The sequence below is a fragment of the Nothobranchius furzeri genome, chromosome 5 (genome assembly GCF_043380555.1).
Source record: "Nothobranchius furzeri strain GRZ-AD chromosome 5, NfurGRZ-RIMD1, whole genome shotgun sequence".
In the NCBI taxonomy this organism is placed as follows: domain Eukaryota; kingdom Metazoa; phylum Chordata; class Actinopteri; order Cyprinodontiformes; family Nothobranchiidae; genus Nothobranchius; species Nothobranchius furzeri.
This window is the reverse complement of record NC_091745.1, coordinates 75,399,922-75,427,807: the sequence shown is the minus strand read 5'-3', so window position 1 is coordinate 75,427,807 and position 27,886 is coordinate 75,399,922. Positions and strand designations below refer to the sequence as shown.

The 27,886-nt window shown below is 40.6% G+C and overlaps 1 protein-coding gene across 1 annotated transcript; it reads right to left on the bottom strand.

Annotated features, from left to right (window-relative positions):
* Positions 1–518: 518 nt before the first annotated feature.
* LOC107379520 (hemicentin-1) lies at positions 519–27,886 on the bottom strand. The gene is made up of 20 exons (XM_070551944.1): positions 27,551–27,886; positions 27,165–27,470; positions 23,808–24,086; positions 23,461–23,727; positions 21,093–21,152; positions 18,431–18,533; positions 17,251–17,389; positions 16,853–17,051; positions 16,433–16,726; positions 14,478–14,759; positions 14,130–14,393; positions 13,476–13,748; positions 11,812–12,063; positions 11,250–11,534; positions 5,573–5,824; positions 5,038–5,325; positions 2,273–2,524; positions 1,743–2,027; positions 1,271–1,525; positions 519–1,119 (listed from the first exon to the last, which is right to left on the bottom strand). Exons 1-20 carry the CDS (start codon positions 27,594–27,596, stop codon positions 1,034–1,036), a joined length of 4,467 nt encoding a protein of 1,488 aa, XP_070408045.1. The 5' UTR covers positions 27,597–27,886; the 3' UTR covers positions 519–1,033.

Here is a 27,886-nt window from a genome sequence, read left to right as displayed (position 1 = left end):
TTAAGTCGTCATTGGCAGTGAATGAGTAAAATATAAGATTGTTGAAAATTTAGTGTAAGGGGGCCCCATGTCTGTGTTCGCTTTGGGCCCCCAAATTGCTAAATCCGCCACTGATGTCACTCAAACCATTTCATTTTCTTATTTTAATTGGAAATGTGCGTCCTCTCGGGATAGAAAATGAGACGATCACCATTTGCTGGTCTGCACAGTTGCTAGAATCGTCCTAGGAAATTTAAAACATTGATCAAAGTTTAAAATGAAGCAGAAAAAAGTTTGTTCTTGTGCAGATTTTAGACATGAATTAACTTTTGTCCTTTTTTCGTTTCTTTGTTAATTTCTTAAATTGTCTGGAAATATTCAACAACAAGGGAAATCAGCATGCAGCAAGGACAGATGTAAGCATCTGAGGAAGTGCAGACCTGCCAATGATCCACTTGGCTTTATCCACGGCCCGATCTGAGCAACGTGCAAGCCGAGGATCTCTCCTTGCTCACAGTTAACAATTATATATATTTTCTAATGATCACCAACATATATTTTATTATATTGTGTATACAAGCTTTATCTTTGTACATTATACATTGTTTACAAACCATTTCTGCTGAAAGAAAATGACTGAATCAAAACAAAAACTTAAAATAACCTTCTGAAATAAAGTCTCTACATATTCAACATTGTTTCTTTCTTCCATAAATACATGTTACAAATGCATTTGCATGTAACTTTAATAATATCCTTATCGACCAGGAAAAAGACACCCAGGTGTGAAAATGGAAAATTGTATTAAATAATTATGAACACATTTTTCATTGTGTAATTGAGTACTTTGACTATATTTTATCAGCCAATAATTAAAACAAAAACAGAACTGGAATCATTTTTTAGAGTGAAGGATGTGGAGCATCACTGCTGGAGTTAGACACCTCCTTCCTGCAACCCAGCAATTAAACAGGTATAGAAAATGTGTGTGTGTGTGTGTGTGTGTGTGTGTGTGTGTGTGTGTTTGGATGGGTCGGTGGATGGATGGATGGATTCAGGGCTGAAGGAAATGAGCTGAGAGAGCACACAGACCCATGAAAATCAGACCTCCTTTGGTGGTTAAATGGGCTGCAGAAGCACCTGATGACAAAAATAACAAATATAAGCGGAAAGGATAAAAATCACACCCACAACCTAAAAAAATACGACACTATCTGAAACTAAGCTTTGCATTGAGAAATAAATCGGAGACATCCAAAACAACCAAAGAGGAGTTTTAAGGTCCACTCACCTGCAACTGCAAAGGTTTTACTTTGGCTGATAGTGATATTAGTCACGTCGTTCTTTGCCTGACAGGTGTAACTCCCCTCGCTCTCTTTTGATGCAATGAAATAGAAAACGGATCCATTTCCCCGAGGCGTTGACTCATTATTGAAGAACCAGTAGAAATGACACGCTGGCTGAGAATCAGCAGAACATGTCAGGGACACAGAAACACCAGCCTTCTCTGAATTTGGACCAGATATGGATACATTCAGGGGGCCGTCTGCAAGCAGGAAAACATTAGTAAAAATCATCATCATCATCATCATCATCATCATCATCATCATTTCATTAAATCTTCACATTTATGTGTCTAAATTCACTTTTATTTAAACGTCATTAGTAAATCGTCTGAATGTAAAATGCCGTTTTGTGGAATTTCTTCTGCTTTACTAAAAAATATTAGAAAAAGTGCAGAATCAGCTTCCAACTGTACTCACAGTTCACGAGGAGCGTATACTGGGGGCTCCAATGATGAGCGGCCTTATTGGTAGCAACACACTGATACGATCCTTGACTCTGAATTGATAAAGGAGTGAAATGCAGCATGTTCTTTTCAAAGTAAAACATTGGTGAACTGGTGTTGGAGGCATCCTGTGTGAGGAGGGTGTTATTTTTCAGCCAGTAGATCGTGTCATAAGGCTCGAGGACCTGACATGTGAGCGTGAAGTTTTGCTGGTCTATTGGAGTTGAGTTACTGCTGATCATCACCAACCCTTTTGCCTCTGTAAACACAGGAAACACAAAGAAATGGAGATATTTATAAGCATTTGTATTGCTACAATGCAGATTTGGAGTGATTTCAGATTTCTGTGATTTCTGTCAGCAGCATGAGGGCAAAAACACGTGACTCATGCAAGGAATTTTAGCACCCTTGCAAGTTTCCAAAGAATTTTGCAAATATCAGTTTCGTAAAATGTCACAAACTGTAAGAGATTAGCTCAAGCATTTTTTATGCAAACATGAATACCTATGACTGTAAGCATGGTGGAGCTGGTGCTGTTCTCTCCGGTCACGTTATTGAAGGCCATACAAGTGTACTCCCCACTCATGTTGAAAGACAAAGGACCGATGATTAGCTCTGACGTATTAGACACGATGGATCCGTCGAAAAACCAACAGTAAGAACTGGGAGGTATGGACATGGCGGAACAGTTGAAAGAGACAGAACTTCCTGTTTCACCATAAGATGGTCCATGGATGACAGGCGTAGTGGGTCCGACTGCAAAAGGAGGTGGAAAGTAAAACGTTTTATTAAGACTTGTTATTTAGATGAAGGCCCTTAAGGTTGTGATTCCTGCGACTTCTATTGTTTTCTTAACCATCAAGCTAATTATGTGAGGTTCATGCCTTTAGAAGAGACAACTCAACTTTAAGAAACTGAGGTCACCTTTAAAATTGGCAGTTGCATGTGAGTGGCCTCAATAATCATTCATAATCTCTGTAAATCTATCACCCATTTCTTAGGTCTGTAGTCTGAGTATTTTCTGAGCTGCATTGCTTAATTTTGTTGGGCTTGTATCAGAAATAAATCTGTTTTTATTTTAGGAAGCAAGGCAAAACTTTACGATAAGGATCCCTTTATTAACGTCACCATTATTGCTAGCTATTAGCTGTCCTTAAGGTTAAGATAAAGGGCTGGGGGGTGTCTGCTGAGTAATGCATTACATAATTTGGCTAATCAGTTGTTAATACTTCATTTAATAGTTTATTAAAGCTTAATAATGCACTGAGTAATGGTAATAAAGGGACCCTTATTGTAAAGTGTTATAGAAAGTAACCTGCAGCAGTCAACCATGATGGCTAAAGGAAAGTTAGGAGGAATTATCAAGTTAAAAACATTTCCAAACAGTCAGCATCAGTGAAGTGTTAGTATTATGGAGTATTTGTGTATATTTTTTGCATAAATGTATAGATTTGACCTTTTTTTTTTAACAATCTACTTTTATGGAAGGTTTAAATGAACTTGCATTTTTTACCTTTTGGCCTCACAAATACACATGCATGATGAATGCACATTAACATATGGGTATCTACTCTCTTTTTTTCCGGAACTGCGCTGCTCTGGGCGGCTGCATGTTGGAGTAGCTCTGTTGACTATATGTAAGTTCTTCACGTTCTTTAATAAGGAAACAGTGGAATTGGATTGTAATCACGATCGAGAAGTCAGCCATGCCTGTGAAAGATATGTGTATAGGCTTTGCAAGAGGTTTAATGACGTATCCTGAGTGTTACTTTCATTTCGCCGGTTGAAGTGAGCTGATAGGACGCCAGTGGGAGAACGTGTTTTTGGGGCAGGACAGCGTGAGGAATGGCGAAGGTGAGGGCGGGGCCGGGTGGGGGACTGGCGCTGGTTGGCTTGGAACGCTTTGATAACTGCTTGCAGTTATTATTATTCTGAGCTACTACAGCAATCAATTTCCCTCTGGGATTGATAAAGTATTTTTGAATCGAATTGAATTGTACAAACAACTAATAAATAATTTCTCCACAATTGTACACTAATAAAAAAAACAACTGTAAGAATTGCAATCCTCTCAACACAAAAAAAACGACACCGTCCTCTGCTGCCCACGGCTAAACGGAGTAGGAAGTGATGCCACTGTTAGCGGCTAGCTCCGAAGAAATCTGCAGGAGTGGTCGAAACTGTCAGCAATCAAAGGTAAAACAACCCTTTCCTTTGTTAATAAAAGAACCAAAAATGCTATCAGAAGAAACACACAGAATGAAGACACAACAGACACTACTAACTAACACGGACGTCTTATGGTGAATTTAAGAATGCATGGTAGCAGAAATGTGTTTTTTTATGAGAGAGGGACATGTATCAGTATCGGTTTATATCGGTATTACGTTTTAAGAGTCAGTCGATATCAGTCTATCAGATATCGGTTAAAAAAGCCAACAGGGTCACTTCCGCACCACGGGTCCCCGGATGAACAAAAAACGAATGCAAGTCAATGGGGCTAAAAATGCTATTTTCTAAATCTGCTTGTTATGTGCCATGGATTTCACACATGATGTCCGTGAATTTTAAAGACACATGTTGATACCAAGAACGCGCTCATTTTCGAACAGGGGGAAATTCTATTTTAGGTTTTGTGTGAAAATAACTCCAGGACTTCAAACGCGCTTCACGAAAGTGACGTCATCGAACCAGAAACGGAGAAAACTGATGAAAAAGGGCTGTAAGCTCAGTAAACTTCCCACAGGAGGAAAGAACCACCATAAATCTGGTCATGTGGTAAGTAGCGGCTACGTTAGGGGAGAGGAGATTATGTGGTGACGTCACATATGCGACGTGCCGATTTCTAGTTTGTAGTCATGCTAATTACGAACTTTTACACGCTAATGAATCTCAAAGTACGTGACTGGCATGGTCGAAACACCCATCGTTGGTTTTCATTTAAATTGCAGTACAACATATGTGCGATTCAGGGCGTAAGGCAAAGCTGGTTAGAAAACAATGTTTTTAGCCCCGTTGACTTGCATTCATTTTTTCGTTCTTCTGGGAACTCATGGTGCGGAAGTGATTTAGACTATCTATATCCACCATCCATTGTCTAAATTCACTTTTATTTAAACATTATTATAGGAGTAAATTGGCAGAATATTAAACATTGTCGTTTGGAATTTCTTCCGTCACATAAAAGACAAAAGTTAGCCAGCTTGATCTTGTTCTGCTTTACTAAAAAATACTTGAAAAATGCAGAATCAGCTTCCAACTGTACTCACAGTTCACGAGGAGCGTATACTGGGGGCTCCAATGATGAGCGGCCTTATTGGTAGCAACACACTGATACGATCCTTGACTCTGAATTGATAAAGGAGTGAAATGCAGCATGTTCTTTTCAAAGTAAAACATTGGTGAACTGGTGTTGGAGGCATCCTGTCTGAGGAGGGTGTTATTTTTCAGCCAGTAGATCGTGTCATAAGGCTCGAGGACCTGACATGTGAGCGTGAAGTTTTGCTGGTCTATTGGAGTTGAGTTACTGCTGATCATCACCACCAACTCTTTTGCCTCTGTAAACACAGGAAACACAAAGAAATGGAGATATTTATGAGCATTTGTATTGCTACAACAGACAGATTTGGAGTGATTTCAGATTTCTATGATTTCTGTCAGCAGCATGAGGGCAAAAACACGTGACTCATGCAAGGAATTTTAGCACCCTTGCAAGTTTCCAAAGAACTTTGCAAATATCAGTTTCGTAAAATGTCACAAACTGTAAGAGATTAGCTCAAGCATTTTTTATGCAAACATGAATACCTATGACAGTAAGCATGGTGGAGCTGGTGCTGTTCTCTCCGGTCACGTTATTGAAGGCCATACAAGTGTACTCCCCACTCATGTTGAAAGACAAAGGACCGATGATTAGCTCTGACGTATTAGACACGATGGATCCGTCGAAAAACCAACAGTAAGAACTGGGAGGTATGGACATGGCGGAACAGTTGAAAGAGACAGAACTTCCTGTTTCACCATAAGACGGTCCATGGATGACAGGCGTAGTGGGTCCGACTGCAAAAGGAGGTGGAAAGTAAAACGTTTTATTAAGACTTGTTATTTAGATGAAGGCCCTTAAGGTTGTGATTCCTGCTACTTCTATTTTTTTTGTCAACCATCAAGCTAATTATGTGAGGTTCATGCCTTTAGAAGAGACAACTCAACTTTAAGAAACTGAGGTCAACTTTAAAATTGGCAGTTGCATGTGAGTAGCCTCAATAATCATTCATAATCTCTGTAAATCTATCAACCATTTCTTAGGTCTGTAGTCTGAGTATTTTCTGAGCTGCATTGCTTAATTTTGTTGGGCTTGTATCAGAAAAAAAATCTGTTTTTATTTTAGGAAGCAAGGCAAAACTTTACGATAAGGGTCCCTTTATTAACGTCACCATTATTGCTAGCTATTAGCTGTCCTTAAGGTTAAGATAAAGGGCTGGGGGGTGTCTGCTAAGTAATGCATTACATAATTTGGCTAATCAGTTGTTAATACTTCATTTAATAGTTTATTAAAGCTTAATAATGCACTGAGTAATGGTAATAAAGGGACCCTTGTTGTAAAGTGTTATAGAAAGTAACCTGCAGCAGTCAACCATGATGGCTAAAGGAAAGTTAGGAGGAATTATCAAGTTAAAAACATTTCCAAACAGTCAGCATCAGTGAAGTGTTAGTATTATGGAGTATTTGTGTATATTTTTTGCGTAAATGTATAGATTTGACCTTTTTTTAACAATCTACTTTTATGGAAGGTTTAAATGAACTTGAAGTTTTTACCTTTTGGCCTCATCAATACACATGCATGATGAATGCACATTAACATATGGCAGAAAATTTTATCTACTCTCTTCTACAAACAACTAATAAATAATTTCCCCACAATTGTACACTAATAAAAAAACAACTGTAAGAATTTCAATCCACTCAGAAAAAAAATGACACCGTCCTCTGCTGCCCGCGGCTAAATGGAGAAGGAAGTGATGCCGCTATTAGCGGCTAGCTCCGAAGAAATCTGCAGGAGTGGTCGAAACTGTCAGCAATCAAAGGTAAAAAAACCCTTTCCTTTGTTAATTAAAAAACCAAAAATGCTATCAGTGCACACAGAATGAAGACACAACAGACACTACTAACTAACACAGACGCCTTATGGTGAATTTAAGAACGCTTGGTAGCAGAAATGTGATGTTAGTAAGCTAACATTTTCTTCTTCCGGCTCTTGGCGGGTGCATACGCTTTTTTCCTCCTCTCCTCCATATCTTATCCTCAAGGCCTTTGTCTGTCTCTGTGTGTTGGGTGCATGGCTGCTTCTGGTCTCTCAATGCGATTGATAAAGTTTTTTCAACGATGAGAATGGGAGAAGGGGCTCACGGATGTCCTGCCAGTACAGACCCAGGTGGACACATCATGGACTTCTGGAAACTTTGGAACTTGATTTGTTTATCTCAGCTGTCCGTGGAGGACTCTGAAGATGTGTGGATATTCGTGGTGGTGGTGTCAGGTTTCCTGCTCATTGGCCTTTGAGGCTACCTGGCTTACTGGAAAATTAACGAGCTGTCGAGGAATATTGGACTGATCCCGGAGCTCAGAGATGGTTTGCACCGCGCTGTGAATTCACAGACTCACATAATTGTCGAGATGAATCGTAAGCTTGGGACTTTGGCGGAGATTCATTCTTTGGCACAAAAGATGGATGCCATCAAGGAGAGAGTGGACGAATCAGCACAGATTGGGATAGATTAACGTCCATTATTGGGATTCTGAGAGGTTGAGGACCAACAAACTGTAAGACAGAGATGAAATTATCTCTGTCTGGCCCCAAAACAATTTCTAAACGGAATCTGGCGTCCTTGAGCCTGCAAGGCTACAACGAAAACTCCCCCCTCAGAAGATATGTGGAATATGCCTTCGCTATGGCAACTCAACTCTGCCTCCTTTCCCAGCCTGGGTGGGACTGCAGGAAGGCCGCTGAAGCGTCCAGGGTCACTGCAACCCTCCAACCCTCAATGCTCCCCCCCTATCCACACTGAGGTGACATGCACTGCTTATCGTGGCTGCAGGAACTGAAGTGGGGATAGTCCCAACCCACCACCCCACCTAGTGGACATTTATGTTGTGTTGTCTGAACTCTGTTGCATATCTGTCTGAGGGTTTTTTTTGCAGAGCAAAGCTGTCCTCCCGGTGGAGGGTAACTCTGAAGTGCCTCTTTTTTTCTCTCCACCTGAACCAATCCTCATGTAACCCTCTTATATCTATTAAGGTAGCGCGACTCAGGGTTGCGAATGACCACAGTCACCAATCCTTGTCATGTGTCTTGTCCATGTATGTCTGATCTCTGAATTGTGTGTACTGAAACTCTAATTTCCCTCTGGGATTAATAAAGTATCTTTGAGTGATTGATTGATCAAAATGTTTTAGTTTTTCTTTTTTATGAGAGAGGGACATGTATCAGTATCGGTTTATATCCAGTGTTGGGAGTAACGCCGTTTAAGTATAACGGCGTTTCTAACGGCGTTCTTTTATAGGTAACGGAATAATCTAATTAATTACTTTTCCCGCCGTTGCAACGCCGTTACCGTTACTGGGGACGGAACGCTGTGCGTTACTATGTGCTTGTCGAACGTTGAGCAACAGTGTGAGGCTTTCCGACCGCCACACTTCAGCTGCAGCCAGGGAGCTAGGTGTCGGTAACGCACTTACAAACACGATGATGATTGGCCGGGTGGGCGGAGACCCTCACGGTCTCAGTCACTGCATTCTGTAGACACAACGGGAATAACTCCGTTTAAAATAACCGCGTTAATAAAAAATATGTCTTTCTGTAACAAGCAAACTAATTAATTACCGTCTTCTTTTATCAAAACGTTGTTCCTGTTACTGGTAAGGAAATGCGTGCGTTAAGCAGTGCGGTGTGTTGAAGCTGACATCATCAGCTGATCAGGAGCTAAAGAGGCAGATGTTTAAGAGCATCATGGCCCGTGAAGAACGAGGAAGACGTGATGAATAGTCTACGGCTGCAGACCCGCAGATTTGTTGCTGCAGCAGCGAATCTGCGGGTCTGCAGCCGTGCCCTTAGCGTGACAGCGGGACGTCCCGAAGGTCCGCTCACCTGTTCACCGCTCAGACGTCCTGATCTTCCACCTTCCTAGATCATCCAGCTGTAACCTGTTTCTGATCATGTCTTCAGTCCCGCTGTAACACTGATGCATCAGTCTCAGACGTCATGGAGCTCAGGTGTTATTAGAACTACCTGTGTGTGTTCACCACCCAGCTTCAGCTCTTCTGTGGTTGGGTCTGACCCATGTTAGTACATTTAAGTCCTAGGCCTGTGCCTCTTCTAGTGTCATTTTAAAGGATATTTATTTATTTATTTAACCGATACTAGATTAGTAGCAACAGAAATGCTACTAAAAAGACACAATTATGTGAAGCTGTAAAAATTAGAATGCTGTGCAAAATTACATTTATTTCAGCAATTTAACTAGACTGAGAGACCATTTAAAGGCTCGGGAACCTTTACAGGTGATTCTATTTGCAATTTTAAATTTTAGCTGATTGGGTTTTTGTTAAATATCACACAGTGACCTTTTAATAGTCTAGATTAGTGTAATGTTCCTATTAGTAGTTCCTCCTGTTAAGTGCTTATTTGTTTAAATTATTCAGGTTTATATAAAACATTTGGACATACATTTTATTATGTTCAGTCATTAGTCATTTATATTTTACTATTGTAGTAATTCTTGCATGCTTTAATGAATAAGTAACTAAGTAGTTACTTTTGTTGGTAATTAGTTACTTTTATGATCTTGTAACTCAGTTAGTAACTGAGTTACTTTTTTGACAAAGTAATCAGTAACTATAACTAATTACTTTTTTAAAGTAACGTTCCCAACACTGTTTATATCGGTATTAAATTTTAAGAGTCAGACGATATCAGTCTATCAGATATCGGTTAAAAAAGCCAGCAGGGTCACTTCTGCACCACGAGTCCCAGGAAGAACAAAAAACGAATGCAAGTCAATGGGGCTAAAAATGCTTTTTTCAAAATCTGCTTGTTATGTGCCATGGATTTCACACATGATGTCCGTGAATTTTAAAGACACATGTTGATACCAAGACCGTGCTTATTTTTGAACAGGGGGAAATTCTATTTTAGGTTTTGTGTGAAAATAACTCCAGGACTTCAAAAGCGCTTCACGAAAGTGACGTCATCGAACCAGACATGGAGAAAACTGATGGAAAAGGGCTGTAAGCTCAGTAAACTTCCCACAGGAGGAAAGAACCACCATAAATCTGGTCATATGGTAAGTAGCAGCTACGTTAGGGGAGAGGAGATTATGTGGTGACGTCACATATGCAACGTGCCAATTTCTAGTTTGTAGTCATGCTAATTACGAACTTTTACAAGCTAATAAATGTCAAAGTACGTGACTGGCGTGTCACGATACAATGTTGGTAGGACCCAAAATGCAGTAACCAGGATGACACGATGCAGAGATGATGAATAACAAAAATCCTTTATTTTAAGGAGAACAAAAATAAGTCCAAAGACTGGGAGCCAAAATCCAAAATCCAGATAACGATCTGGAAATCCAAAGCCCTAGAGAACACGAGAAGACTAAAAACCCTAATAATCAAAGACTGACAGAATACAAACAATGGACCGACACAAGACAGGGCTTATATACACAGGGAGGAGCAATCAGGGAAATTGGCAGCAGGTGTGTGGAGTGAGGGCTGGAGGGAAGACAGGTGAATATAATAATCTAACTGGGAAAACTGAAACAGAGGAGGGTAAATACCTAACCACAAAACTAAACAACAACTATCTAAAGACAGAGGGAAGGGCTCACACAAACTAGCTGGAGGAGGACATAACACACACACACACACACACACACACACACACACACACACACACACACACACACACACACACACACACACACTGAGCTGGGGACAAGAGGCTGGAGCTGACCTGGGAGGAATCATTTAAAAGGGTAACAACATAAGACACTTAACTGAGACGCAGACAAAAGACACACGAAGGCGCTATGAGACACGAAGGAAGACACAGACACAGACCATGACATGGCATGGTCGAAACACCCATCATTACTTTTCTTTTAAATTGCAGTACAACATATGTGCGATTCAGGGCGTAAGGCAAAGCTGGTTACAAAACAATGTTTTTAGCCCCGTTGACTTGCATTCATTTTTTCGTTCTTCTGGGAACTCATGGTGCGGAAGTGATTTAGACTCCCTATATCCACCATCCATTGTCTAAATTCACTTTTATTTAAACATTATTATAGGAGTAAATTGGCTGAATATTAAACATTGTCGTTTGGAATTTCTTCCATCACATAAAAGACAAAAGTTAGCCATCTTGTTCTGCTTTACTAAAAAATATTTGAAAAATGAAGAATCAGCTTCCAACTGTACTCACAGTTCACGAGGAGCGTATACTGGGGGCTCCAATGATGAGCGGCCTTATTGGTAGCAACACACTGATATGATCCTTGACTCTGAATTGATAAAGGAGTGAAATGCAGCATGTTCTTTTCAAAGTAAAACATCGGTGAACTGGTGTTGGAGGCATCCTGTCTGAGGAGGGTGTTATTTTTCAGCCAGTAGATCGTGTCATAAGGCCCGAGGACCTGACATGTGAGCGTGAAGTTTTGCTGGTCTATTGGAGTTGAGTTACTGCTGATCATCACCAACTCTATTGCCTCTGTAAACACAGGAAACTTGAAGAATTCAATATATACACACATACGTATATATAAACATTTGGATTTCTACAATACAACAGACAGATTTGGAGTGATTTCAGATTTCTGTGATTTCTGTCATCAGCATGAGAGCAAAAACCTTTGACTCCTGCAAGGAAACTGAGCACTCTTGCAAGTTTTTAAGAAATTTAACAAATATAATTTTGACTAAATTAAACAATTACTTGCAGCCCTGGAAGATGAGGACTGAAGCATTTTTTATGCAAACATGAATACCTATGACTGTAAGCATGGTGGAGCTGGTGCTGTTCTCTCCGGTCACGTTATTGAAGGCCGTACAAGTGTACTCCCCACTCATGTTGAAAGACAAAGGACCGATGATTAGCTGTGATGTATTAGACACGATGGATCCGTCGAAAAACCAACAGTAAGAACTGGGAGGTATGGACATGGCGGAACAGTTGAAAGAGACAGAACTTCCTGTTTCACCATAAGATGGTCCATGGATGACAGGAGTAGTGGGTCCGACTGCAAAAGGAGGTGCAAAATAAACTGATTGTACCAATCTTTCGTGTGTAATTATTTGCATTTACATAAAACTCCTAATAAAGTTACATGCTTCATCTATGTTACCACAGGTCGGTTTATACTCGTTCTTCCTGTCCCCACCATGAGTGGACTTTTAAAACACCACGGATCAAACTTTGCCAGCTTACATCTACTAACATTTTTTCTCTTCCTTTGCATATTTTTATCTAAACTTTCCCTTTCCCCTGTTTTTATTACATATTTTTTTGTCCCTAGCACCTCAGGATTTTTATCTTGAGAGGCTACGGGTGAGCCGTATCCGGTACGGATAAAGCATTTTTGACGAGTACGGGCATGAAATGAGTAAAACTTGTAAATATCTGTAATCGTGCTGAAGGAAATTCCTCATTGGGTAACTGACTGTCTTCACGCTCTGTGATTGGCCAGTCAAATAGAGTGCCCGCCCCTCCCGACACACAAAATTCTGCAGCCGAGAGCTCTGTCCTCGTCCGGTCCATCCACGCACACACACAGACAGTAATCTCTGTGCTTACTTCACTGTTGCTCACGCTTCTTCAGTACTCCCTAGGTTTTCTTCAGTCCGCCTCTTTTTAAAGTAACTTTAAAGTTATTTAAAGTAACTTTTTTTGTAACGCATTTGACAAGACAGAGCTGAAAACGGCTCGTGCTGCGTCAGTCACTGCCTCCGTTTTTTTTCACTCTCTCTCTCTCTCCTCTTCCTCAGGATCCACTCCCTTTCCTATTCACTCTCTCTCTTTCTTAATTTTTTTTATCACAATTGTCTATTTTTTGCTCATTTTAAATGTATTTTAATCATTTTCTAAATTCTTTTTTCATATTTTACATGTTTTGTTTTTGTGAAGCGCCCCGTGATTTTTATCTTGAGAGGCGCTATAGAAAAGATCTTTTCTTCTCTCTCTCTTAATTCATGCACTTACATTTTAATGTTCTGATTTTTTTGAAAAACTTGTTCTGTAATCGTTCCTTTACTATTGTGATCAAAAACATTCAATCTCAACTCTGAGGCTGCTCTGTAAATAATTTTCAAATAAACAATACACATAGCAACTTCTGATCAGACTTAAAATAACGTATTGATGTAAACCACACCCACTTCCGGTTGAACTACACCCACTTCCGGGTTAGGCCACGCCCACTCCGAGTACAGATACAGATAGTGGTGTACTCGCTCATCCTAGGCGCTATGTGTGTAACTTTCTTCTTCTTCTTCTTCAAACTCCTGCTGTTTCTGTACTTTCTAACTTGTCCACCTCACTCAGCTTGGTGCTATTAAATACCCACTCCATTAACAGTTCAACCACATCAACCAATGTTTGTTTCAATCCTGTTTTTGTTACTGAATATAAATCGAATAAAAAAATATTTCTTACAATTAATCACGACTGTGTAGAAGCTGCTGGTCGTGTTGCTCACAGCATTGGAAGCCTGGCACTGATATTTTCCTCCATCAGAGTGTTGAACCAGGCTGAGAGTGAGAGTCTTGTTGCCAGGGCCAAATACTGTTGAATTGCCAGCAGACATGAGATCTCCATCCTTCCACCACTGAATGGTGTCAACTGGTCCATCTACTTCACAGTCCAAAGTGAATGACTTGTTGAGTATTGCCGGGACTCCGATTTGTTTGACAACGGCTGTTATAGGATCTGCCGGAACAGACAACGATGGGTAAAGTTAAATATTATGAATTATAAATTAATAAGTATGTCTCAGTAATGAAATTATGCAATCTTCTTTGTAATTAAATAAGGAACTAAATAAATGAAAGCCTGGAGATCTAACTCAACATTATGCCATTTGGATTTTTCCCATTTTAAGTCTCAATAAGTCAAAGTGCAAAAAGCAATGTCGGCTTCCCAGAAGACATTTCAGAAATACGTATGAGCGTAAATGGCTTTAATTCTTTTAGCTAGATCAAACTTGTTTAATTTCTATTTTGTTTATTAGTAAAGAACCATTTTACCAACAAGAGCTTCTCAGAATAATAAAAAGAAAAAACCTTATTAAACAAACAAAAAACATCTTACCCAAAATTTGAATCACCATGCTTGCATTGCTCTGCCTCATTGTGACCGCATTGTCGAATACGCATGTGTAACTTCCTGATTGGTTTGCTTTAATGTTGCTCAGATTAAGATGAGGGCCAAATTCGTTCAGGTACACATTATTAACCATCCAGTGGATCGTTGCTGGGGGACTGGAATCAGCTGAGCACGACAGTGTGATGTCAGACCCAGATTTGTAGATGTGCTTCATGGACATGGCTGCTATTTTGGTGTTATCTGGACCATCTGATGACACAATGAGAGAAAAAATGTACGTTGCAGTGTTTTAAGCAGATGAGCATGTGTACATTCATTTAGACAAAAACTCACAACTGATGTTGAGTTGCACGGAGGGGCTAACTTCAAACCCGAGTCCGTTGGACACATTGCATCTGAAAGGACCTTGATTAAGGCGCGTCACATTCATGATGGTGAGAGTTGCGTTTCCATTGCTGAGCTGTACACCTCCTCCACCTGAGATTGCAGAGTTTCCCTCCAACCACCAAAAGGTCAAAGACGTGCCAGCGGAAATGGAGCATGTCAGCACCGCTGAGTCTTTGAATTCCACAAGATTTGTACTTTTTGCTGACAAAGTCACATTCGAGATGAGTTCTGCAGAGAGAAAATTTAATCTTTCGTCAGGTTTTGCTAATTGCAATGGAGAGCTAAAACGTGCTTTTCAACGACATTGTTGTTTTAATCTGGCCTGCATGTACCTTTGGGTATGCACGTGATTCAGAATATATTCAAATATATTTGATGTTGTTTTGACATCAACCTCACCTGCCTGTATATGTTTTTTTCTATTCTGTTCTAGATTGTTCTCTAAACAGCGGAGGTGTGATCAAGTCACTGCTTTGCAAGTCACAAGTCTTTCCAGTAAAGTCCAAGTCAAAGACAATCAAGTCCAAGTCGAGTCCAAAGTCAATGATGTGGAAGTCCAAGTCAAGTCCAAGTCCTTAACTTTGAATATTCAAGTCACATTCAAGTCATCTGTCCAACTTCAATTTATTGACAATGATAATAAACAAATTCCAGAAATAAAGCTTCTTAAAGCTTCGTTTATTTGCTCAAACGAGCAGAAAGTGCAGCGGAAACTGATTCTAAACAAAGTGCTGCTGCATTTAGCAGAACTACATCTAACCAGAACCAAGAATGATTTTTGTCCATGTCGTGCCACTTTTGTGCTAAAATATCAAATATGCTCAAGTCATCATCAAGTCAAGTCAATTCAACTCGCAAGTCATTGGCGTTCAAGTCCGAGTCAAGTCGTAAGTCTTTATAGATTTTATCAAGTCAAGTCAGAAGTCATCTGACTCGAGTCCAAGTCATGTGTCTCGCGTCCACACCTTTGCTATCAGGAAAGTAATGTTTCCCCATAAACACTAATTAATTAGAAAATTATTTGGAAGCACATTCATAGTTGTGACAATGTCATGATTTATATTAAATATTTTAACTCTATCCATATTTTTTCTCTGAACGTATAAAAATATGATCTTTTTTATGTTGAAGGCTCTGCTTGTGAGGGCAACCGCCACTTCTCAATTTCAATGAAAGAAGATAAATTAAAGACGTACGATTAACTCTTCACATTAACACATCAGGATGAGACGGCCATAAGTCAGTTGTCAAAGCTGAAAGTTGAGAAGGAGCCACTCAGTTAAGCAGAGGTGGGGACTCGAGTCACATGACTTGGACTCGAGTCAGACTCGAGTAATGACTTCTGACTTGACTTGATAAAATTTTTAAAGATGCCTGATGGTAATGAACAGGTCAGGTGTTTCACACATTTCCCCTAAAAATGTTGCTTTTACTTGGGGAAGCATTTCTGGGGGGGGGGGGCGTCGATACGATTTTGAATTAACAATGAAAAAACATTTGGACATTACTTCAATCCAGATAAATAGTTTTATTTATTGTTGTGTGCAAAATAAACACATATACATATGTAAAGAGAAATCGGCTCATTGATAATGGATAATGCCATTATTATATGATCTATTTTGAAACAATACTTGGCCTTAAGATTTACTTGTGTAAAGAAACCTGATTTGAACTCGAAGCCATGCTTTACTAAAATATTCAAATATAGTTTAAAATTGTTTAAGACAATCGACAGTAGAATAAAAAACGATGTGTTTCTCTTAGGAAAACCCTCTAAAATCAGCGTGGATGCTGTTGAGAGTCCCACTTTAAGATGTTTCTTGCCTTGATAACGCAAACTCAAAACTGAGCGTGTTTCCGACACACTTATTGAATGACCACGATGACAAAAGGCTTACCTTGAACTGACAGATCCAATTGAACATTCAAACCATTAAATCGCTGTAATTTGTAGATCCCAGAGTCTTGAAGCCTTGTTGAGGTAATTTCCAGAGACGACGTTGTTTTATCATATATTAGCCGGTCGGTCCAACCGTAACTAGTGTAATTTTCTCCTGAGAAAATGTACATGATGACATCCCCGTTGAATAGCCAGGCCCCAATTGGAACAGGAGTATCGCTGTGAATCGTCAAATGGCCGCCCACTGCGATGGGGTTTTCAGAGGCATATATCCTTTGGCCGTGCACATGACCTGGAAAAAGACAGAAACATCCACTTTATGAGCCCCGCATAAACGACCCTGAGTTTACCATTTGAGTGAAATATCTTTAAACCACAGAATTATTTCAAAACAGTTAAAATAAAAATAAATGTATACCTTCAAATGTTATTGCAGTCAGAATGAGGAAAAGTAGTGGTGTCTTCATTCTGCCCTTCACTTCTTTTGCATCTGAGAACTTGTTTGATAAATGTCCCGCACTCTGGTTTTGATCGAGTCGAATCAGGAGATATCGTTTGACCTCGCCACTCCAATCAGCAAATATTGGCACAACGCTGTCAGTTCTCTTGATGCAAATGTTTCACCGGCCTCTCGTCACCATGAAATACCAGAGCCGCTGCCACTCCCTGTTTCACCCTGATGCACCGAGGCTATACTGATGCACACCTAGGAGTGCCAGCATTTACTGTAAACTTATAAACGTCATTTTAAAAATGTGACCAACCAGAACGTGACATGGCCGGAGCTAGGATCAAAGTTGAAAGTGATGCACTTACAAAATCAGAGAAAACGATGAATGCAGCGAGAAAACGATGAATGCGGCCAAGTACAGGGATATCCTGGACAGGAACCTTCTCCAGAGTGCTCAGGACCTCAGACTGACCCGAAGGTTTACCCTCCAACATGACCATGACCCTAAGCACACAGCTAAAATATTGAAGTAGTGGCTTCACGTTTTTTATGTTTTATATGATTATATTTTTAAAAAATCATATAGTTATGTTTCGGCACAGTTTCATTATTTAATATTATAATTTTACTGTCTAAATGAATTCATTTATTATTGATTTTCTTACTTTTGTCATTTATATGAGCTTTTTTATTTTCATATTTTTACTCATTTTAATCCAGTGTTTTCTCTGTAGGGGCCCTCTGCCCCGGGGGCGGGGGTCGACTGTTGCTTCCTGGGCACTCTACAGGTAGTGTTTAAGTGGAGGTGGGGGTCTATGCTCCCCCTCCTCTGAGCGCCCTGACTTAGTGTGAAAGTCCTGATGCTGCCGGGGCAGACGGCTCCTCTGATGGCGCTTCCATGCCTTACCTTACTTTGCTCATCTGGACTCAGCCGAATATAAATTTTTACTGGTGTGTGTGTGCATGTGTGTACGTGTGTGTGTGTGTGTGTGTGTGTGTGTGTGTGTGTGTGTGTGTGTGTGTGTGTGTGTGTGTGTGTGTGTGTGTGTGTGTGCTCTGTCTTCTCGATCCCCAGTGAGTCGTGGAGGATGGCTGCTTATACTGAGCCAGGATCCTCTGGAGGTTTCTTCCTGTTAAAAGGGAGTTTTCCTCTCCACTGTCGCTGCATGCTTGCTTAGTATGAGGATTGCTGTATAGTCACTGACACTAGTCAGTGACTTGATGCAATTTGCTGGGTTCCTTATATAGGAAACACTTTTTCTGATTGGCTTAATGAACTGACCTGAATTGGAATGTTTATTATGTGAAGTGCCTTGAGACGACTCTTGTCGTGATTTGACACTTTATAAATAAAATTGAATTGAATTGAATTGAATTTTCTCTGAAAAGCAGTTTTTAAAATCAGGCTGAAAACCTACTTTTACGATCTGGCTTTTAATTCTGTGGGTTAGCAATTGCTAATGTTTTATATTTTGTAATTCTTATTTGTGGTTTAAATTATGTGTGTGGCGCTATATGTTTCATTGTTTTATTCTTCTGTTGTACAGCACCTTGGTGGCATGTTCAAGCCTGTAAGGTTCTTTATAAATAAAGGCTGATTGATTGACTGATTGATTTTTAACGAGAACTTTCAATAAAGAGCGAGCCCCTGGATTCAGAATAAAACATTTAGGGAAATAACTTCCTTGTGTGCGTGGCTTTCTGCCAAAAACATTTGTGACAACAACGCAGAAAAATATCAACTTGAATGAATCAGCTGTGTTTATCTACCTGGAAAATGTTTTGCGGTCTTTTCTGCTCATTGTCAGTGTTTTCCATCAGATGCTTTGTGTTGTTTGGTGAGTAAATACGGCAAAGAATGAGCTTCTAAAGGTTTGGTCGTTAAATGAGATAATCAGACGGGGAATAAATGTACACAGGGTTACGTGACACATTCGTTTGCTACTGCTGACACACAACACACAGAAGTACACCTCGGGCATTAGGTCATTGCATCTCTCCTAATATAGCACAATATTTGTATTTCAAACACTTTATGTGACTTCTCAGAAACTAAGAACAGATAGAAATGCATATTTAGGAACTTTCTGATTTGTGAGGCCATCCGTGCCGATGAGGGTAGACTTTTCAGCGGATGCGTCTAGCAGCAGAGATAAAGGAGAATCACATTCTGAAACCAGGATTGCGTTAAAACATGTGAGCACATAAGTGGGAAGTTTTCTTTCCCCTTTATTTCATAAGATTGAAAGTAAATAAATTTTCACAATATTCATCAGTTAATTTTCTCATTTTCACACAGAAATCCACGGCAGGTTTCAGACATTTTAAAGATTCAGCCCTTCATTTTGAAATGAGAGGAGAAAAACAACAATACGTTTATTAACCCTTTATGAATTAAACATAATTAAAAATGAACTGGGATTTAAAAAAATTGTTTGTAATTCATTTTTGAGAATGAAAAATAACTAAATGAAAATTTCAAAAAATTATTTTTAAAGAGCAAGTCATCCCCTACCAGAGTATTACTCCACTCCCACTTCCTGTTTGAAATATGCAACAAATGCTGTTGCCTAGCAGACAGAGAGGACGGAGCCGCTAACAAACACACACACACACACACACACACACACACCCACACACACACCCACACACACACACACACACACACACGCACGCACGCATGCACGCACGCGCGCACGCACGCACGCACACACACACACAACGACATTGTGACATCATATGGTACCAGCTAACATTCTAAGGTACCTCTTAGCCAATAGCGATGGCAGATTTAAATTCAAATGCAGTGCAGAGTTTTTACCTGACAACGGCACAACACTGACAGTTTTAGGCAGAAAATTTAAACTTTAACTAAAATGCACTAAAGTGCAAAACTATTGACTACACGTGTCTGCAGCACGATTAGACACGCATTTATATAGTTTATCAGAAAAAAAGTTGATTTGGTGGTGACTTGCTCTTTAATGTGAGGCAACTGAACATGTGGACTCTTACGGAAATTAAGAAAACAAAACAAAACAACTTATCAACGTTGTGTAACATTTTTGATTTTCAGTTATTAAGAAAAAAAATTGTTTTTTTTGTGTAAAAACAGAGAATCACTTTATTGAAAGATTGTATATTTTCCCCTGTGAAATGCAGATCAGCAGAAGGAAATGTGTTGTTTATAGAGCAAGTCACCCCCAAATCAACTTTTTTTTGCTGATAAACTAAATAAACGAGTGTCTAATCGTGCTGCAGACACATGTAGTCAATAATTTGGCACTTCAGTGCATTTTAGTTAAAATTTAAATATTCTGCCTAAAACTGGCAGTGTTGTGCCGTTGTCAGGTAAAAACTCTGCACTGTATTTTAATTTAAATCTGCCACCGCTATTGGCTAAGAGGTATGCTATGATGTAAACTGGTACGTTATGATGTCACAATGCTGTTGTGAGCCTGTGTGTGTGTGTATTTGTTAGCAGCTCCGCCTTCTTGGTCTGCCAGGCAACAGCATTTGTTGCCTTTTTCAAACAGGAAGTGAGAGTGGAGTTAGACTCTGGTAGGGGTTGACTTGCTCTTTAAGTTTGTGTTTATTATATAGATCAGAATTTAAATTCCAAACACCTTTGTGTTTCTGTGATTCTGGTTTAACTCCGTTTGGTCAGTGGTTAAAAAACGGACTAAATATGGGCCCAACATTTCCTCCCAGGTTCCTGAATCATAAATAAACTATTTTAATATTGCGCAATAATAAAAAATGTGAACATTTTTATGTGAAACCTGGTTAATGCGGGTAGCCTGAAACCCTAAAAGTTAGTTATTTAATGTTACATGTTACAGAAATCTGGGTCAAACTAAAAATCGTGGCACATTTCAATCCAAACTTCTAAAAATAAAATTATTGAAGATTTCTTCACTGCAACAACGTTGTCCAGGGCCTGTGTGAGCATCATTAATCTGGAAAATGAAGAACATTTGGAAGTTAATCATTATATTAATCCCAGCTGCCGGCGATGATGTTTGAATTTAGGTTTTTATAATATTTCTAAGTTCTCGACCTAAACTGAACAATTGTTCAAAAGCTAGCTTGTCTGAACTGCTAGATATTATTCAAGATGAAGATAGTTTTGTATATTTCTGACAGAAAAGTACAGAATTCCCATTGTGCATTTCTAGTTTTCTTCTGTTTAACAACTTACCTTAACAAAACTTTGCCAGCAAAAGCAGAAAGAGGAGCAACAAATTCACTCCTTGTTGTTCAGACTCTGTAGAGACCAAAGCATAACGATGAAACAGTGGCCAGAATGATCAAACACACCAAAAGAAAAAGTCGCCACCAAAAAAAAAGGTCACACTATTATTTCATTGGACTGCCTTTAGCTTTCACCAGGACACACATTTGCAGTGGCGTTGTTTCGATCAGCTTCTGCAGCGTCACCAGATTTATTTCCATCCAGTGTTGCATTAATGCTCCACCAAGACCTCGCATTGATGATCGTAGAGTCTGACCGCTGAACAAAGCCTTCTCCAGCACATCCCAAAGATTCTCAGTGGAGTCAAGGTCTGGACTCTGTGGTGGCCGATCCGTGTGTGAAAATGGTGCCTCATGCTCCCTGAACCACTCTTTCACTTTTTGAGCCTGATGAATCCTGGCTTTGTCATCTTGAAATATGGCCGTGCCATCAGGGAAGATGGAATAACCTGGTCATTCAGGTAGTCAGCTGACCTCATTCTTGGAGCAAGTCTTGTTGATGAACCTAGACCTGACCAACTGTAGCAAGCCCAGATCATAGCACTGCCCCCACAGGCTTGTACAGTAGGCACTAGGCATGATGGGTGCATCACTTCATCTGCCTCTCTTCTCACCCTGATGCAACATCACTACGGAACAGGGTCCATCTGGACTCTTCAGACCAGGTTTTAATAATGCATTGGACAGTTTTAAACCCGGTTTAAGTCGTTTCTGCATCTCCTTAGATGTTTCCTCTGCTTGATGCCAATGATCTGAACCTCTCACACACACTAACATCTTTTCCACGCCCACCAGATGTGTCTTTCCACATGGTTGTTTAAGAAATGAGAAGCAACTCATTGCACCAACTGGGGTTAAAGGTAAACTATGTAACTTTAAAAAATATTTTTTATCGTTTTCTTGAGCCGGCATGTGCTAAAATGACCCTTTACATGGTTAATGAAAAGTCACTCAGACTAGAGCCCTGCACGGGCCTAAAATCTGAGCCTGTGTCCGGCCCGGCCCGAGGGGGTGGAGCCCCAGCTTGACCCGGTCCGAAAAGGTTTTCAGGATTCTCTGGCCCGACCCGAGCCCGACTTTTTTTAACTTTTCATAATGTTTTAGCGTGATAGAATGCTCAGCCTTCTAATTATCTGTGAGAAGCGTTCTGCAGTAAAAAAAAGAAAAAAAAGAAGGAAAAACAGCATCAATGCAACTTCTTTTTCTAACAGAGCGTATTTTTCGAGCGACAGATGAAATTTACGAACACTATATTAATTGGATGTGTTTGTAAATTTAATCTGCTCTGAAAATGCGCTCTTGTGCAATTAGAAAAAAAAGCAGCGTTCTAATTTTCTAACTGCAGAGCGCATTTTCAGAGCGGCAGATTAAATAAACGCCCCAATTAATAAAGCGTTTGTAAATTTCATCTGCCGCTCTGAAAATTCGCTCTCCAGTTAGAAAAAACCCAACTATGAATGCTGTATTTTTTTAACTGCAGAGCGAATTTATTCACAGAAAAACAGAATGCTGCTGTTTTCATGAGAATAAACGAATGTTTTCTGACATCAAAGTGGACATAAAATGGCGTATTAGAATAGGGGCACATGTTTCAATCAGCAGTTTGAGAATTCGTTTATACAGGCGCATTTATAAACCACGCAGACCTTCACTGAGCTAACGGGTGCCGGTGCGTGAGAAGCAGGCAGGTGCTGCTGCGTTTAAGTGTTTCAGTTTTTTTTTATGAATTTGATTGAAAATAAAGGCGCCCGGCCCGGCCTGTGTCCGAGGTAATTACACAGTCGTTGGCCAGAAGCCCAGCCCTTGGGCCGGGCCGACCCGAGGGTTTGGGCTTCAGTGCAGGGCTCTAACTCAGACCCCCCAACGCCCCCTGTGGCCAGAATATCACACTTGCAACTTCAGACTGTCGGACCACCTCCTGTGGGTGTTTTTGAGCTGACATGCCTGGCACTGCAGTCTGGTTCCAGCATGGTTCTTGCATGTTTTGGATCATGAACACAGCTGATTTGTTTATTGTAGTGATAGATCAGTCCTGTAGACACAAAGGACGGTCGAGGAGAACTTTCAGCAGCTAGATTAAGGCAGCGAGGAGATAAGTTTAGCTTTTGGTTCTACTAAACAGACACTAGGGGGTGCTAAAGGCAAGCCAAAACTTCCACGTGTGCCTTTAAATAACTTGTTGCCAGCTGAAAGATAATCTCCCATGCCATAATTGTCCAATAGGAGGCTCCTACCTGTTTGCTTAGTTAAATCTAGGAGGCGACTTTGTTTCAGCCGGGCAGTATTTAATATTAATAACCAACCATAAACATAAAACTCACTAGAGATGGTGATGTATCTGGTTATGCTGCTGTACATGTTGGTCTGGTTGTTAAAGGCCACGCAGGAATAAGAACCACTTTGTTGGACTTGAAAATTAAAGACCTCAAACATCCTTCCTGTGGTGTTCAGCGGGTTTCCGCCGAAGGTCCACTGGAGCTGAGCCGGAGGACTGGACTGAGCGGAGCAGAGCAGGGTGAGGTTGGATCCAGCTGAGAAGGAAGTCCCACTCTGTCCATTTACCATCAGGGCCATGTTATCTGGGCCATCTGGAGACACAAGCAGAACAAACGTATACGTTAGAGCTCCGTAATCAAGAATGGTGGTTTAGATTACAGCTTTTACTCACAGCTGATGGTGAAGTTTACTGGATCACTGGTCCCATTACTGACCAGATTGACCACATAACACCTGAAAGGTCCCGAGTCGTAGCGGGTCACGTTGTTTATAGTCAGTGTAAAGTTTCCATCAGTGATCTGAACTCTGCTGCTGGTTTGAACCGCAGAGCTGCCGTTCATCCAGACAACAGAGACAGAGGATCCAGAGGAGGAGCACCGGATGATCGCTGAAGTCGTGAACTCCATCAGGTCCGTTTGATTCACGCTGAGCATCACATTGGAAACGGGTTCTGTACAAGACCAAAGAGCTTACTGGGCTTTTTAAAATCACAATGAATGAATAGATGCATTAATCTTTCAGGGATCTACAGTAATGTAGTCCCACAGTGGAGCGATAGGGCCACTGAGAAGAAAACACAGAAAATAAAAAGTATTATTTTTAGCACATCTACATTTTTTGCAGTAAAGTTGGGATTATCTGAAAGAGTTCTAGAAGAAGTCTAAAATAACTAGAAGAACAACCCTCTGAGCTCCTGATTGCATTAGTTCTATTTTTGTTATTGTAACTGAGGAATCTGGGTGTGTTTCTTATGAGAAACGCAGGTGCAGCCTCTCAGCAACGTCTGCAGCAACATTCACAGAACATCCTTCACAATAAGAGTCTGATAACAAACACTTACATCAAAACACACAATCGTAATGATGTTTGTTTCTTTCAGTTTCTTAAAATAGCTTAATCTGAACTGTTTCTCAAAAAGTTAACTTTTATGTCAACAAAATACTTTTATTTTTTTGTTTTCCTTGTGTCCAATTCTTTAAACTAGCCAGATGTGTCAGATCCAGATGTGGACAAATTTGTTGGTACCCTTTGATCAATGAAAGAAAAACTCACAATGGTCACAGAATTAACTTGAATCTGACAAAATGTATAATAAATAAAAGTTATGTAAAATTTAACCAGTGAAAGTCAGATGTTGCTGTTCAATCGAGCTTCAACGGAATTATTTAAAATAAATAAACTCATGGAACAGGCGTGGAGAAAAGTGATGGTACCCCTAACTTAACTATTTGTTCTGTACCTCTCAGCAGGTATTTTGGCCCACTCCTCATGAGCTAAACATTTTATTTCTTTGTTTGGTCCAAAAGTGGTTGAAGGGGAACCAACATTAAATTTTCTTACTGGACATTACAGTCGAAGTGGATTTGATCCTTAAGTTGATCCAAATGTAGCTATGAGCATTATCAGTATTTGTAAAAAGTATGTTCTTCTTCCGGCTCTCGGAGGGTGCAGACACTTTTTCCCCTCCTCTCCTCCATATCTTATCCTCAAGGCCCTTTGTCTGTATGTGTGTGCTGGGTGTACGGCTGCTTCTGCATTTTTTCTGGAAACTGAATTCACTAAAATGGATCTCGTCAGTTGGTCACTCAAGGCGATTGATAAAATTTTTTCAACGATGAGAACGGGAGAAGGGGCTCCCGGATGCCCCTCCAGGACAGACCCAGTTGGACACGTCATGGACTCCTGGAAACAGTGGAACTTGATTTGTTTATCTCAGCTGTCTGTGGAGGACTCTAAAGACATGTGGATATTTGTGGTGTTGGTGTCAGGTTTCCTGCTCATTGGCCTTGGAGGCTACCTGGCTTACCGGAAAATTAACGAGCTGTCGAGGAATATTGGACTGATCCTGGAGCTCAGAGATGGTTTGCACCGCACTGTGAATTCACAGACTCAAATAATTGTCGAGATGAATCGTAAGCTTGGGACTTTGGTGGAGATTCATTCTTTGGCACAAAAGATGGATGCCATCAAGGAGAGAGTGGACGAATCAGCACGGATTGGTATAAATTAATGTCCATTATTGGGATTTTGAGAGTTTGAGGACCAAGGAACTTTAAGACCGAGAGGAAATGATCTCTATCTGGCCCCAAAACAATTTCTAATCGGAATCTGGCGTCCTTGAGCCAGCAAGGCTCCAACGAAAACTCCCCCCTCAGAAGATATGTGGAATGTGCCGTCGCTATGGCGACTCAACTCTGTCTCCTATCCCAGCCTGGGCGGGACTTCGGGAAGGCCGCCGAATCGTTCCAGGGTCACTGCGACCCTCCAACCCTCAATGCTCCTCCCCCTGTTCAGATTGAGGTGACATGCGCTGCTTGTAGTGGCTGCAGGAACCGAAGTGTGGATAGTCCCAAACCCACCACCCCATCTAGTGGACACTTATGTTGTGTGTTGTCTGAAGTCTGTTGCATATCTGTCTGTCTGAGGTGTTTTCTTCCAGAGCAAAGCTGCCCTCCCGGTGGGAGGATAGCTCTGAAGTGCTATTTTTCCCTCCACCTGAACCAATCCTCGTAACCCTCTTATCTCTATTAAGGTAGCGCGACTCAGGGTTGTGAATGACCACAGTCACCAATTCTTATCATGTGTCTTGCCCATGTATGTCTGATCTCTGAATTGTGTGTATTGAAACTCTAATTTCCCTCTGGGATTAATAAAGTATCTTTAAAGTGAATTGAATTGAATGTAAAATGCTAATATTTTCTCTCCTTGCCGCAGTTAACTTAGTTTAAAAAAAAAAGATCCGTGATGAAGTTAATGTTGGTCTAAACTTCAAGCCTTTTTTTCCTGAGGACTTTTTCCTGAGAAAAATCCTAATGAACAAAGAAGCATCACAGGTCAGAAACCAAATCAAAATGAACTATAAGTTATAACTATGACAAAGGATTCTCTGTGAGGCAAATTTAAACTCAGTCTAACCCATTTCCAAGCCACACACCTGCTCTTTTCAGCCTCACGGGCAACCTGCAGGTTTGATTATCACCTGTAAGCCGTTTTGGACAAAAGCGTCTGCTAAATGCACAAACATAAACATACAATATTGAACTTTTCCACTACAAATGGGTTTGTTTCTGACTGGAGAAACAGGACACTAGACAGTTCCCGCTGATGGGACGGGTTCTGGGAAACCAAAGCATCACGTACACAGAGACACAAAAGGACAAAGGTGTGTGTCGGCAGAGAAACTAGCTGGAGGACACTGTGACATCACCAGAGGGGCAGCAGAACAAAAATACGTGCTCTTCATCGGTGTTTTATTAGTCTGTTGATCACAAGTTCATCTAACCCTTCTGTCACTATCACGTCCAGATTCTGCTTCGCTGTGAAGCAGCTCGAAGCCTTGGTGTAAACAACTCGTCAGCACATTTTTCCCCCATCCTCTCTGACTTTCATCGCAGAGGATGAAGTATCAGTTCGTGTGCTTTCACCTATATTTACCATAGTTTACATATAAACATCTGTCTTTGCTGTGAAATGTTTTGGATAGAGATATGAACGAGTCCTTCTAGTTATGTATAGAGATCCTTCTCACCCAAAACAGTGACGGAAACACTGGCCTTCAGAACGGGGTCGTTGCTCTGGACTGAGAAGACTCCAGAGTCGGCCAGCGTCAGAAGGCTGAGTGTGAGAGCCCCGGTGGTGACGTTAGCAGAAGCCCTGCTGGTGTAACCAGGAAAAACTGCTTGGGTTTCCTCAACAAAGATGAGAACAGGAGATGCTCCAAATGTCCAATTTCCATTTTTTATGGCCACAGGTGGAGACAACGAGAGCGTCACAGAGCCTCCAACCACCGCAGGGTTCATGGAAGGCTCTACCACCACACCTGAGGCCAGGAAGCCTACAGAAGGAGAAAAATCCGCTTTACACACTCATCACACAACCACTTTATCGTTAGGGTCAGAACATATCAGGACCTACCTTGTGTCAAAGCTAGAAGCAAAACTGCCGAAGTTTTCTTCTCCATTTGGTTTTTGATGGTCTGAAGGGACTTTTGTAGTTTCAGCTGGGTCGTGTTTGTCCGTTGGGTGTCCAGACCCCCAACATATAAGGCAGCAACATCAGATCTTATCAGCAGGTGTTTCTGAGAATTTTCGCATTAATCTTGATAAATTCACAAAAGGCGACGATGCTTGTGTTTGCCCTTCTGGGCGAAGTTGGGTTAAATGACAAATTATGACAGAAGGCATGTTGTACACAATGAGGGGAGTAGACGCCATCTGTGCTGTTAGGTCAGACGTGTTTTCCAGTTTTTAT